Source organism: Physella acuta, unplaced genomic scaffold (genome assembly GCF_028476545.2).
Source record: "Physella acuta isolate Inbredline_101_S28 unplaced genomic scaffold, ASM2847654v3 ptg000398l, whole genome shotgun sequence".
Lineage (NCBI taxonomy): Eukaryota > Metazoa > Mollusca > Gastropoda > Physidae > Physella > Physella acuta.
The window spans coordinates 254,264-266,318 of NW_026731917.1; the positions used below are offsets into that span (position 1 = coordinate 254,264).

The 12,055-nt window shown below is 36.6% G+C and overlaps 1 protein-coding gene across 1 annotated transcript; it reads right to left on the reverse strand.

Annotated features, from left to right (window-relative positions):
* Window positions 1–1,929: 1,929 nt before the first annotated feature.
* LOC131942290 (uncharacterized) lies at window positions 1,930–6,493 on the reverse strand. Its single transcript, XM_059302077.1, has 2 exons — window positions 6,094–6,493; window positions 1,930–4,771 (listed from the first exon to the last, which is right to left on the reverse strand). The coding sequence occupies exons 1-2, from the start codon at window positions 6,344–6,346 to the stop codon at window positions 3,777–3,779; spliced, it is 1,248 nt and encodes a 415-aa protein (XP_059158060.1). The 5' UTR covers window positions 6,347–6,493; the 3' UTR covers window positions 1,930–3,776.
* Between the last annotated feature and the right edge of the window lie 5,562 nt (window positions 6,494–12,055).

The window sequence follows — 12,055 nt, forward strand, 5'->3', positions numbered from 1 at the left end:
TCTTGAGTCGAATAAAAAAATAAATGAGCTTGTGGTAGACTTTTTTCACTTGCTCTTTGTTGTACTTGGACTAAGAGTGGGGACCTACTGAAGTCATGGGAGCAGACTGATCTATATCAATGTTCGGATTTTTTCTTTGACCCTGAAGAAATATGTTAGCATATTACTACTTCTTTTCTTAAATTGTTTATTACCTAAACTTAACCCCCCCCCTCTCCCCCTCTCACTTCGCTATATAAGATAGCGATTCCGGTAAAGAAAGAAGTGATGCTTACTCGCCTCCCCTGAAAGTAGCTAACTTACCTCCCCTGACAGTGGATGACTTACCTCTCTATAATACAGTAGATAGACTTAGTACTCGAAGGGCCTACATTCCATAATGGCTCACATCGTCAGGTAATCAACGCATATAGCACGTGATCTCCCTCTGGCTATTTTGAGACGGCAAAGACTAAAGACACTCGTGGAATGTCAATGTACAATCAACGTTACTATCTGGGGGCACCCGAGATTTAGATACACATTCGAGTTGGTTATCCACATCACCCTTCATGATACACATCTCTAACTTATCCTAACTCTAAGCCAAACACAGGTATCACAATTAACGCCTACATCACCCTTCACGATACGTAACTAACTTACCCCAGCCCTAACTCTAAGTCCAACACAATCATCACAATTAACGAGTTAAGGCCGGCCCGTGTTGTTTGATTACACGGTTTTGTGAGGTACAATTGAGTGTCGGGGGGGGGGGGGGGCATTCTTAGTTCATTGCTGGGGGTTGGAAAGGTGCGTGGCTAATTTCAGATTTGGGATGCTATCAGAGTTTCTTTCAGGCAGTTTACTCCGAGGAAGGGGGGGATTATAGGAATGGTTAAAGTAATATTATCTATTTGAATTACATTTTATAAAAAAATTTAGCGGTTTTATGGCATTTACATTTTAAAAATTAAAAGCGACACGATGTCTTTCTGCTAACGTCATATTTGGGGAGTCCATGCGAGAGGGGTGGTTTATAAAATACATGTGTGTTTATATATGTATACATATATATATATATATATATATATATATATATATGGGTGCGTCAAGTGTGTTCGTGTTTTATGTATGTGTGTTTAGATCAGACGTCTAAACTTACAACATTTGTAACAGTAGCGTCAGCAAATTTTTAATTTTTCAATAATGTGTGTTTATCACAATAAATAAAAGTATTAGACACGATTGGTATCAGTTATCGAAACACCCCATTGAAAACATCCTGCGGTCGATCAAGCTGCCTGTTTTATTAAAATAAAGATCTCAGCCCACGCTAAGAAAACATTTTCTAGGTTGTCAGACGGAGAAATTACTGTTGGAATCGTTTTTCTTCAAGATACTCGACTATTGTTGTGGAGTCACCATCAATCTTCCTTGTTTTACACAGTCAACAACAGGACACCTTGTTTTCCGGCAGTCTCCCGAGTTACCGTTCGTATCTTGTCAAGAGTTGTTTCTCTTCCTTTCGTTACGATTTGTGAACAGTAAAATATTAAAAACGTGTGCTGCAGTAGAGGCGTGAATTGTAGTGTAAGAAGACAACAGTTTTCAAACAAGACAGTCAGCTGGACAAACCGCTCCCTCTACATCCTAAGACGTACACCAGACTGATAACGATCGATCGAATGAGCTGGAAGCCAAATACTGAATTCATCACTGTACATTTCTGGATTGATTTATTTAATGAAATTTGTTTTACTTTTATAAAAAAAATTTAGAGCATCAGAGGAAAATTAAATGTAGACTTGTTACGAATTACTTTTTTATAACAGCATGGTTGATTTAACATATACTATATTAGATTATATAAATACTTGTTCATTCACTTTACTATGTCAAGACAACAACTGAACAAGAATGATATTTCAATGCAATTAAATATTTAATAACAAATGCATACATCTCAGTCACATGATTGAATAAATTACAAATGTACATCCCCACAAGAATGCTAATATATTTTTATCTCACAGAACTGTATTATGTCATTGAATATACTCCATAAGGACTACACACAAAATGATGACATGATTATAATTAGGGGCAAGGGAAATGAACATTATTTGATGACTGTGTGACTTATAATAGAAGTTTACTAATGTAAACTGTAGCCTAAATAAAACTAGAAATCAATGTCAATTTATGTAAACATAAATAAGAAATGATTAATTTAGTAGGACAAATAATGTGTCATAGGAAATAGCTGGTGTCTTGTACCTGTCGTTAAATATGTTGCTATTAACAAAACTTCCCCCAGCATCATTTACTATTGATATATTATAATTTTAACAACAATCACTGGGTGATTGGAAATATATTTTACTACATGAAAATTAGGTCCAAAATATGGTTAACAAAACAGCAGAAGAGCGCTAGTTTGCTAACCAACCCAGTGATCATAACCCAACAGAGAGAGTTGAGCCTCTATAATGGTTTTAATTCAAATAATAACAGTGAGTTAACAAAATGGCGATGTTTAAACATAGAGAAAACTTTTTAATCAAACTTTATTTCTTAACTTGATTAATGATTGGGCTGCATTGAGCTTTAAGATGTGGGTGTGTATTTTAATGTGCCAATGTAGAAATATAACTATCCAGCTATACTGCTGTAATGAAATAAACTGGAATGTCTGGCTGATGTACCAACAATCTTGGATGTGTAATACTTGTTGAATAAATTTAGAGTCTACAGTTTAACTGGACATTACGTAGTCTAGAGGAGGGGAGATAAACCTGCTTCTAACGTAAGAGAAATGATGATGAATTATCATGAATCTTACAATAAAATTAAAATGAGCACACCATTCAGCTAAACTGTAGAAAATGTAGGCTAGTAAATGTATAAAATGTATGCTCAAAAGATTTAATAAGCATGTTGGTAACAAGACTTGTGGGTTTTAAAAAAGTAAAAATTAAATTATCACAAGTGTAAAAAAATATTGTCCTTCAAAATATAAATGCTAAAATTATGGGATATTCAATTTCCATACGTTATGCAAATGCTGGGGAATTAAAGTAAAATTGTGTAAGAGTCAAATCAACTCATTGATCAATTGATTGTACAAAAATACAAATGAATACCTAAGGAAGGTAAAGAAAAAAAAGTTATTTAAAATCATATGGAACAAAAGACATTAACAGGTTGGTGATCTTTTATCCTGATCTACGTTATGACGTTCTTTTAGGTGAGAGGTTTATTTATTTAAATAATTACACAAGATAACTTTAACAATTTTCAGAAACTGTATTTAAATAATAAGTTTTAAATGTTTATAATGAACCATTTTGCTTTTAAAGTCATGTTTATTGACCTAGATAGGCATAAAAAACATCTGCAAAATAACTGATACCAGTATTTAATACATTAACTAAGTTTGATAAAATAATAACTGCTAGGTCTAATTTTAATATTATGTCTTTATTTGTTCTTTACTGTAAATAAAAAATATATTTAAACATTATGCTTGAGAAAAAAATGAATAATTCCATTTTTGAAAAATCATAAAAATTCATTACATTAGCAAAATATAAAAATATTAAAGACCTATTAATTAACTATTGTCTGATATGGAAGAAGACTCCTGTGTGCTTTAAAGTAAGGCAGATTTCAACACAGAAAAACTTCTTGTTATAATGGAGTGACAGATGATTTAAGTCACATTTGAGACAAGAACAGTGAGGAAGCCACACAACCATTTTATTACCTATTTATTCTACCTTAGTCCTTGGCACTTAGTTCTTTTTTTGAGAATATGCTGTGTAATCTGCATGTGAGAAATCAATGAATGTGTTTATGTTCTGTGATGGTCTGTCTTGATATTCTTTCATCAACATTTGAATTATTTTTTCTGGCTCATTACCACTATATAAAATTATTTTAGTCTTTTCACAAGTTTTGCATGGCTCTTTTTTTGGAACTGCCAAGTGTACTTTAGATTCTGAATGAAAGATTTTGGCATAAACCCACATTGATGCTGCTGCGATACCTTCACTTTGGCACTGCTCTTGATAAAGGGAATACATCTTTGAAATGGTTAGGTCAGGTGGTAAAGTTTGAATGCCTTTATTTAGTTTTCCCTGAGCACTGGGTGACTTTGGAAAAGATTTGATATGGGCCCGTATTCTGTCTTCTACTTCAGCTGGTGTTTTATTCAGAGGACCTTTTTTACCTCTGAAGTCAGGTGTGGCCAAGGCTGTCAAAGGAAGGGCTTTATACCTAAGAGCATAATCTAATCTTTTGTTTGTGATTCCTAATGCAGAAAGAAATACAGGTTTACACACACGAATTTTTTTATTTGTTAGGTGAAAAAGTCTGGATGATGATCTTTTGGTTTTTGGAGATTGTATTTCCTGTTTGATTCTTCTTTTTCTTTCTTTGATATCAAGAACAGTCACTGATGAAACAATAAACTGTGTTTGATTGTTCCAGTCAGCCAGTGCATGAAACTGATCAAATATCAATTTTCTCATATTATGAGTCACATTAACTGTACAGTTTAACCTACACTTACAATCTATTGGTTCATATTCTTTTTTGCCAACAACTTTGCCTTTTCTAGTCACATATTCCTCTCCTGCATTTCTCCTTCGCTTTAATTCTGCCCTTGATAAACTAGTACCTGACTGTCTCCGCTTTCTTTCTTTCTTAGATTTTTTCTTAGCTGTTCCTGCAGGCATTGCTGGTTCTGGGTCTTGGCGGATCATTGGCTCCTGGTGATATGAAAAACCTAAAACAGAAATTAGTTGTTGAAAATTAGTAAACTTTAATTTGACAAATGTAGACAACATTTACTTTAACTTAAGCAAATTCAGCAAAAAATAAGCAATTACCATTTATTCAATATTATATAACCTAGTTTCCCAATATTTAAAAAAAAAACAAGACTACTTGTTTTATTTTTTTTCTTAACTGCAATAAGTTACTCATACTAATACTGTAAAGCAGTGAGATGTAATAACACTATTGCAAAAACAATAGGTTTTTTTAAAAATCAAAGCAGTGATTTGAAATTCTCTCTTTCTATAATACGTTTAAAAAAGCTTTAGGCAAGCACATTGGAGGCAAAAGTTACCAGCTGGCTATAGTAGCTTAAAGATTAATGAAAATTATCCTTAGCAACTGGAATGACAGTCATTACATTTTTTTTTCTCTTAGCATTGCTGGCAAAAATCTAAGAAACATAGATGTAACTTTTTTAACAAAGCACTACAAAAATTTTCTTTTAAACTAATGGCAAAGAAAAAGGGTGAGTGCAAATTCCCCATTTTGTATCACGTGCCCTAAGGATCCAAACCCTGGATTAACAATCCTGCACTCTAGTGCACTTTCTATTCTACCACTGTTCATCATGGCAGTGGTAACCTATTGTTTTAAGGAAATTCATTATTGCTAATAATATTTTGCTATTCATTTTTAATGCCAAAATAATTCTTTGCGTTTTTGCTAATCATTGTTGCCAGTTGATTTTTTCTTATGCTATTCAATGAATAATTCATTGTTTTATTCCTTTTTTTTAGTAACCAATGTTTAATAATTGTTGCTCACTTTCTGTACTTTGTTTTAATTTCTGTTTCTTTTATCTTTAAAAAAACACATATGAATGGAAGGTGTGGTCAGCCTTTTGCCCTGCTGCCTTCACTTTCCCTAACATGAGTTAGGCACCCATCAGGGACATTCTACTGCCTTGGACCTGGATTTGAACAAGACTTTCGAGGTAGCAGCCCGACGCTTTACTGCTTAGATGGAGCAGTCTGGTTCTTTTATCTTTGTCAATTAAATTTAAAACCATTAATTACTAGGCCCTACATGACTTTATATTTCAACTGTAAAAAAAAATTGATTTACAGTAGTTTATACAGTGACCAATGTTTACAAATATGCATGAGCATTTCCGGATAATTTCTGATGCTATATCAATGGATAATAATAACATTAGTAGGTTATTAGCCAAACTAGACAATTAATTAATTACACCTGTAATTAAGCCCAACTAGCTAGATCTAGATCTTATTATTTTTAATTAATTAAAAAATGTTAACACTCATGTACCTCCTACTCCTTGTCCCATTGATCCTAATCCTGGTGGAGCCATTTGTGGAATGTTATTTAAATTATCTGAATGAGTGTGATTATGTCCATGATTCATATGAGTGTGAGTTGAACCAGGATGAGTGTGCATAGAATTATTTGTAGTTGGCAAAATTGGGGGAATATTCGGATGAGGATGACCAGGGAGATGATATGAAAACCCAGTTGAAGTTGGCTCAAGGCAATAGTCATTCATCATAAAATTGAATGCCATTGTTGTTGCTTCGATTTTTTTCTTCCAGATAATAAAAACATAAAAAGAATTAAGAAAGTAAAGCTAAACAGTTGAGGCTTTTGGATACAAATTACAAATCCCTCAATTTCTTTAGTTCTGTTACGGATATGTTGACTTCCTCTTCGTTAAGGGAGACTACTTTAAACAAAAATTAAGCTAAGTACCATTGAAAATGTGCACAATGCGTTTCACTCAAACAACAACAAAAAAAAAACCAATGAATAGTTCTAGAAACTACTGTTTATCAACGTACTCTTTGTAATTCATTATCCCAAAGACAAAAGAAATGCATTAAAAACGTTATAATAACAAGCTTTTATATACTTATGCACTAAAATTGAGAAAATAAATTATTTTCTGTATATAGGCTATAACATATATATATATATATATATATATATATATATATATATATATATATATATATATATATATATATATATGTTACGGTCAAAGCCCGAAGTGCGGCCAAACCCCGGATTGGCCGGCCAATGCGCGGATTGGCCGGCTCTCTTGGCCAAAGCCCGAAGAACTTACAACTAAGATCGTATTTCGTACATTGGCCGGCCAATGCGCGCACTGGCCGGGACGTACTGGCCAAAGTCCGAAGTACTTAAACTTGACACCGTATTTTGTACATTGGCCGGCCAATGCGCGCACTGGCCGGGATGTCCTGGCCAATGTTGTATCTAGACTAAGTTGTGATCGCGTTTTAATTATTCTGGGTGCGGTTTCATTGTGAGTAATGTATTGTTTAGCTCTTGTTTGTATAGCATTCTATATGCAAGGCGACATGGATCAAAAGGGCCGTCAGACCATGAGACAGACATAGCAGATGGCTGTCAAAAGAAAAAAAAAATGTAAATCCATGTTAGTTTCCATATATGGGCTACAACTGTATGTGACAGCCTCCTCCATGATGACGAGGTGAGACAATCATCAAAGAACAAAATCAAAGACAGTCGGCGTCACGACCACGTGCAACAAGACGGAACGTTCAAAAGACTTTTCCGCGTTCCTAGATGTTTAAAACAGGATGATGACATGGATGCAAACAAATGAATCAGCTCATTGGGCTGAGAGTCTCAAATTCATTTAATTTATGAAAAATCGTTCTTTTTATCAAGGAATCCAACAATCACCATACGAAGCCTTGTTTGGATGCAAAGCAAAAGTGGGACTTAGCACTTCAAATCTACCAAGAGAGGCTCTCAATAAAATAGTTACTGAGGAAGATCTTGAGAACATTGAACAAGAAATGGAGGTTGCCATAAATGCAACGACATCCTCAGCTAACACATCTGCTGCCGTGGCGGAACGTCCAGACCAGTTGCGTGACAATAATGTGGCCAATAGATTCTGTATAGTTTGTGAAAATTATTGTAGTGCAGCTCATTCTTGTGGATCCTGTGGCAACGATGTGCATGTTATTTGTGGAATACCCAATGAAGCAGACGAAGGGTACGGAGGGAACATTACCTGCAGATTGTGTCACAACAAACAAGACATCATGGAACACAGGTCAGCAGCTCATACTGGCTTGCAAAATCAAGGTGCTAAGATGCTTAAAACATCAAATACAAAATTTAAAGATGGTGAAGTGGGTGACAATGTAGGCATCCGTGTTCCAGATGTTGACAGAGGTCACGGTGATCCCCGAAGCGTGATTGCAGTTGTCATGAGCGTCGAGGGCGGTTTCTACAAATTAGGAACGGAACATGGTGTTCTAAAACAACTGCATGCTAGAAGTGAGTTTTCAATTCTTCACGAAAAACTGCTCTTATTGTCGTCAGTTGGCACTGAGGAAAAATCACTACGAACCATCGCATCTTCATCGCATCTTCACAATCATTGACTGGGGGCCAAGGCTACACTCGCTGCAATTGCACAACCAAGTGTACAACAAATCGCTGCAAGTGTAAAAATAACAAGCTGCTATGTAATTCTAAATGCCATAAAAGTTCAACTTGTTGTAACAAATGATAATATTGATTGATTGAGACTATAGTACAATAAAAAATTTGAATGTTTCTGTCATTTACTTTAATTAATAATCAATAAAGACTTAATTTCATGATCCTACCGGCATAAAAAAAAACCAAAATCTGCTCATGATCTTCTAATTAAGACTTTGGCCGGTCCACCATGGCCAGTCCGCGGACTGGCCGTGACTGGCCGGCCAAAGGCCGAAATCAAGAGCTATTTCAGACTTTGGCCGGTCCACAATGGCCAGTCTGCGGATTGGCCGGCCAAAGGCCGAAATGAAGCAAAGTTTCGGACTTTGACCGACCTATGGGAGGCGATATTGGCCAATGCGCGGATTGGCCGGCCAATCCTAGCATTGGCCGACTTCGGGCTTTGACCGTAACACATATATATATATATATATATATATATATATGTTACGGTCAAAGCCCGAAGTCGGCCATGCTAGGATTGGCCGGCCAATCCGCGCATTGGCCAATATCGCCTCCCATAGGTCGGTCAAAGTCCGAAACTTTGCTTGATTTCGGCCTTTGGCCGGCCAGTCCGCGGACTGGCCATGGTGGACCGGCCAATGTCTTAATTAGAAGATCATCTGGCTAGAGACGACCGGCCAAAGTCCGAATTAGAAGATCATGAGCAGATTTTTTTTTATGCCGTAAGGATCATGAAATTAAGTCTTTATTGATTATTAATTTAAGTAAATGACAGAAACATTCAAATTTTTTATTGTACTATAGTCTCAATCAATCAATATTATCATTTGTTACAACAAGTTGAATTTTTATGGCATTTAGAATTACATAGTATCTTGTTTTTTTTTTACACTTGCAGCTATTTGTTGTGCACTTAGTTGTGCGATTGCAGCGAGTATAGCCTTGGCCCCCGGTCAATGATTGTGAAGATGCGATGGTTCGTAGTGATTTTTCCTCAGTGCCAACTGACGACAATAAGAGCAGTTTTTCGTGAAGAATTGAAAACTCACTTCTAGCATACAGTTGTTTTAGAACACCATGTTCCGTTCCTAATTTGTAGAAACCGCCCTCGACGCTCATGACAACTGCAATCACGCTTCGGGGATCACCGTGACCTCTGTCAACATCTGGAAAACGGATGCGTACATTGTCACCCACTTCACCATCTTTAAATTTTGTATTTGATGTTTTAAGCATCTTAGCACCTTGAGTTTGCAAGCCAGTATGAGCTGTTGATCTGTGTTCCATGATGTCTTGTTTGTTGTGACACAATCTGCAGGTAATGTTCCCTCCGTACATGGGTATTCCACAAATAGCATGGACATCGTTGCCACAGGATCCAAAAGAATGAGCTGCACTACAATGTTTTTCACAAACTATATAGAATCTGTCGGCCACATTATTGTCACGCAACTGGTCTGGGCGCTCCGCCACGGCAGCAGATGTGTTAGCTGAGGATGTCGTTGCATCTATGGCAACCTCCATTTCTTGTTCAATGTTCTCAAGATCTTCCTCAGTAACTATTTTATCGAGAGCCCATATATGGAAACTAACATGGATTTACATTTTTTTCTTTTGACAGCCATCTGCTATGTCTGTCTCATGGTCTGACGGCCCTTTTGATCCATGTCGCCTTGCATATAGAATGCTATACAAACAAGAGCTAAACAATACGTTACTCTCAATGAAAACGCACCCAGAATAATGAAAATGCGATCACAACTTAGTCTAGATAGAACATTGGCCAGGACATCCCGGCCAGTGCGCGCATTGGCCGGCCAATGTACAAAATATGCTGTCAAGTTTAAGCGTTTCGGACTTTGGCCAGTACGTCCCGGCCAGTGCGCGCATTGGCCGGCCAATGTACGAAATACGATCTTAGTGCTAAGTTCTTCGGGCTTTGGCCAAGAGAGCCGGCCAATGCGCGGATTGGCCGGCCAATCCGCGTTTTGGCCGCACTTCGGGCTTTGGCCGTAACATATATATATATATATATATATATATATATATATATATATATATATATATATATATATATATATATATATATATATATATATATATATATATATATATATATATATTTATTTATTTATTTATTTATTTATTTATAATCATCCACCAGTATTTCGATAAATAGGCTTCAAAGAATAATTTAACAATTAATTTAACAGCTACTTAAGTCAAAATAATGTCACATAACATTGTCATTGAATCTCGACCCAGGTGCCAGGTTTCGAAGAAATCATGCTCCGTTTTTAGAAAATACACACATCGATGTTGCGTTACTGTCCTAATCTTTTCGGCCCCAATATTTACCAAAAAATCACGTTTGTTTTGGTTTTGTTAATTTCATTCACATACAGTCTATGGGAAGCACCTGGGTCAATTCCGGGTGTTGAAACGTCTAATTAGGCCAATCTGATATGGCTTCTTCTGTTTCTCTAATAAATTGTTATGCCTACGTCATTTCGTTTCTAATTTTGTTTCAATCATTCTTATTTTGGGACAGGGTTTCTTTCAAACATTCTTCTCCACTAGTGGACTAGAAACATTCATAGGGGCGGGGTTGGGGACACTGGATAAAGTAAGCCTATATATATATATATATATATATATATATATATATATATATATATATATATATATATATATATATATATATATATATATATATATATATATATATATATAAACTCCCGAAAAGATGCATGAAAGAATCACAGTTCATCACACATCGTCACACATTTACGACGCCTCCCCACCCCACCCCCCCAACCCCCCCCACTGGAAGTGTGCGTCAACTGTGGAAGACCCGAAGATGTGTCCGTCATAGTTCAACTATTTATCTATCATTCATGTAAGTTGTCAAGAAAGTTGTTGTCTGGTCGATAAAAATACGTCGGCTTTGTCCGACTCGACCATTACTACTTGTTCGATTAAAATGCTTTCCTTTCAACGTAAGTTGTGTAGAATTGAACAGTTTGATCGTCCAAACAGAGGCGTATCGTCCCATTCTCAGTGTGCACATTTAATCTGGGGAATGGAAAATTTAGCTTGGCATTAAACCATTAATCGCAGGCCTAATCGTTTGTAAATTTCGCTAACCATCTTGATAACTGGTAAGGAACGGCGTGGCCGAGGTATGGTCGGTATGGAGTGCACGACTGATAACCCAACAGCCTCCTAGTGTAATACAGTAGGGAAAAAATGAACGCGGCTGCACTAACCCTTCATATTCCAAGGTCACGCAAACAGACGAACTCCACTTCACAAGCCGGATAATGGTAACTTGGTAAATGGTAACTTTACTTTTGTATTTACAACTCGTCGTCGTGTCCGTCCCCCTCCCCCATAAATTTAGGCCTTATTGTTATATATAAATATATGAGGTCTGAACAGGGGCGTAGCGAGGGGGGGGGGCGGGGGTGCGGACCGCACCGGGTGACACCATTTAGGGGGGTGACACCAAGGCAAAAAATAGCAAAATATATAGAGAAAAACTCGAGGGGGGGGGGTGCAAATCGAAAGTTTGAGGGGGGGGGGGGGGCGTGCAACTCGAAAATTTGAAAGTTTGTCCCTGGGAAGGGTCTCTATGCCTCTGGGGGGTTGACACCATTAAGTGCCGCACCGGGTGACACCCGACCTCGCTACGCCACTGGGTCTGAACAAGAGTTTCTTGATTTATGAATTATTTATATTGAAAAGATATATACTTCTACTAGTGTCT

Coding starts and splice junctions, on each gene's coding strand:
- LOC131942290 (XM_059302077.1), bottom strand. CDS start 6,346: ATGGCATTCAATTTTATGATGAATGACTATTGCCTTGAGCCAACTTCA. Junction 4,772..6,093: donor AATGGGACAAGGAGTAGGAG/GTACATGAGTGT, acceptor TTTCTGTTTTAG/GTTTTTCATATCACCAGGAG.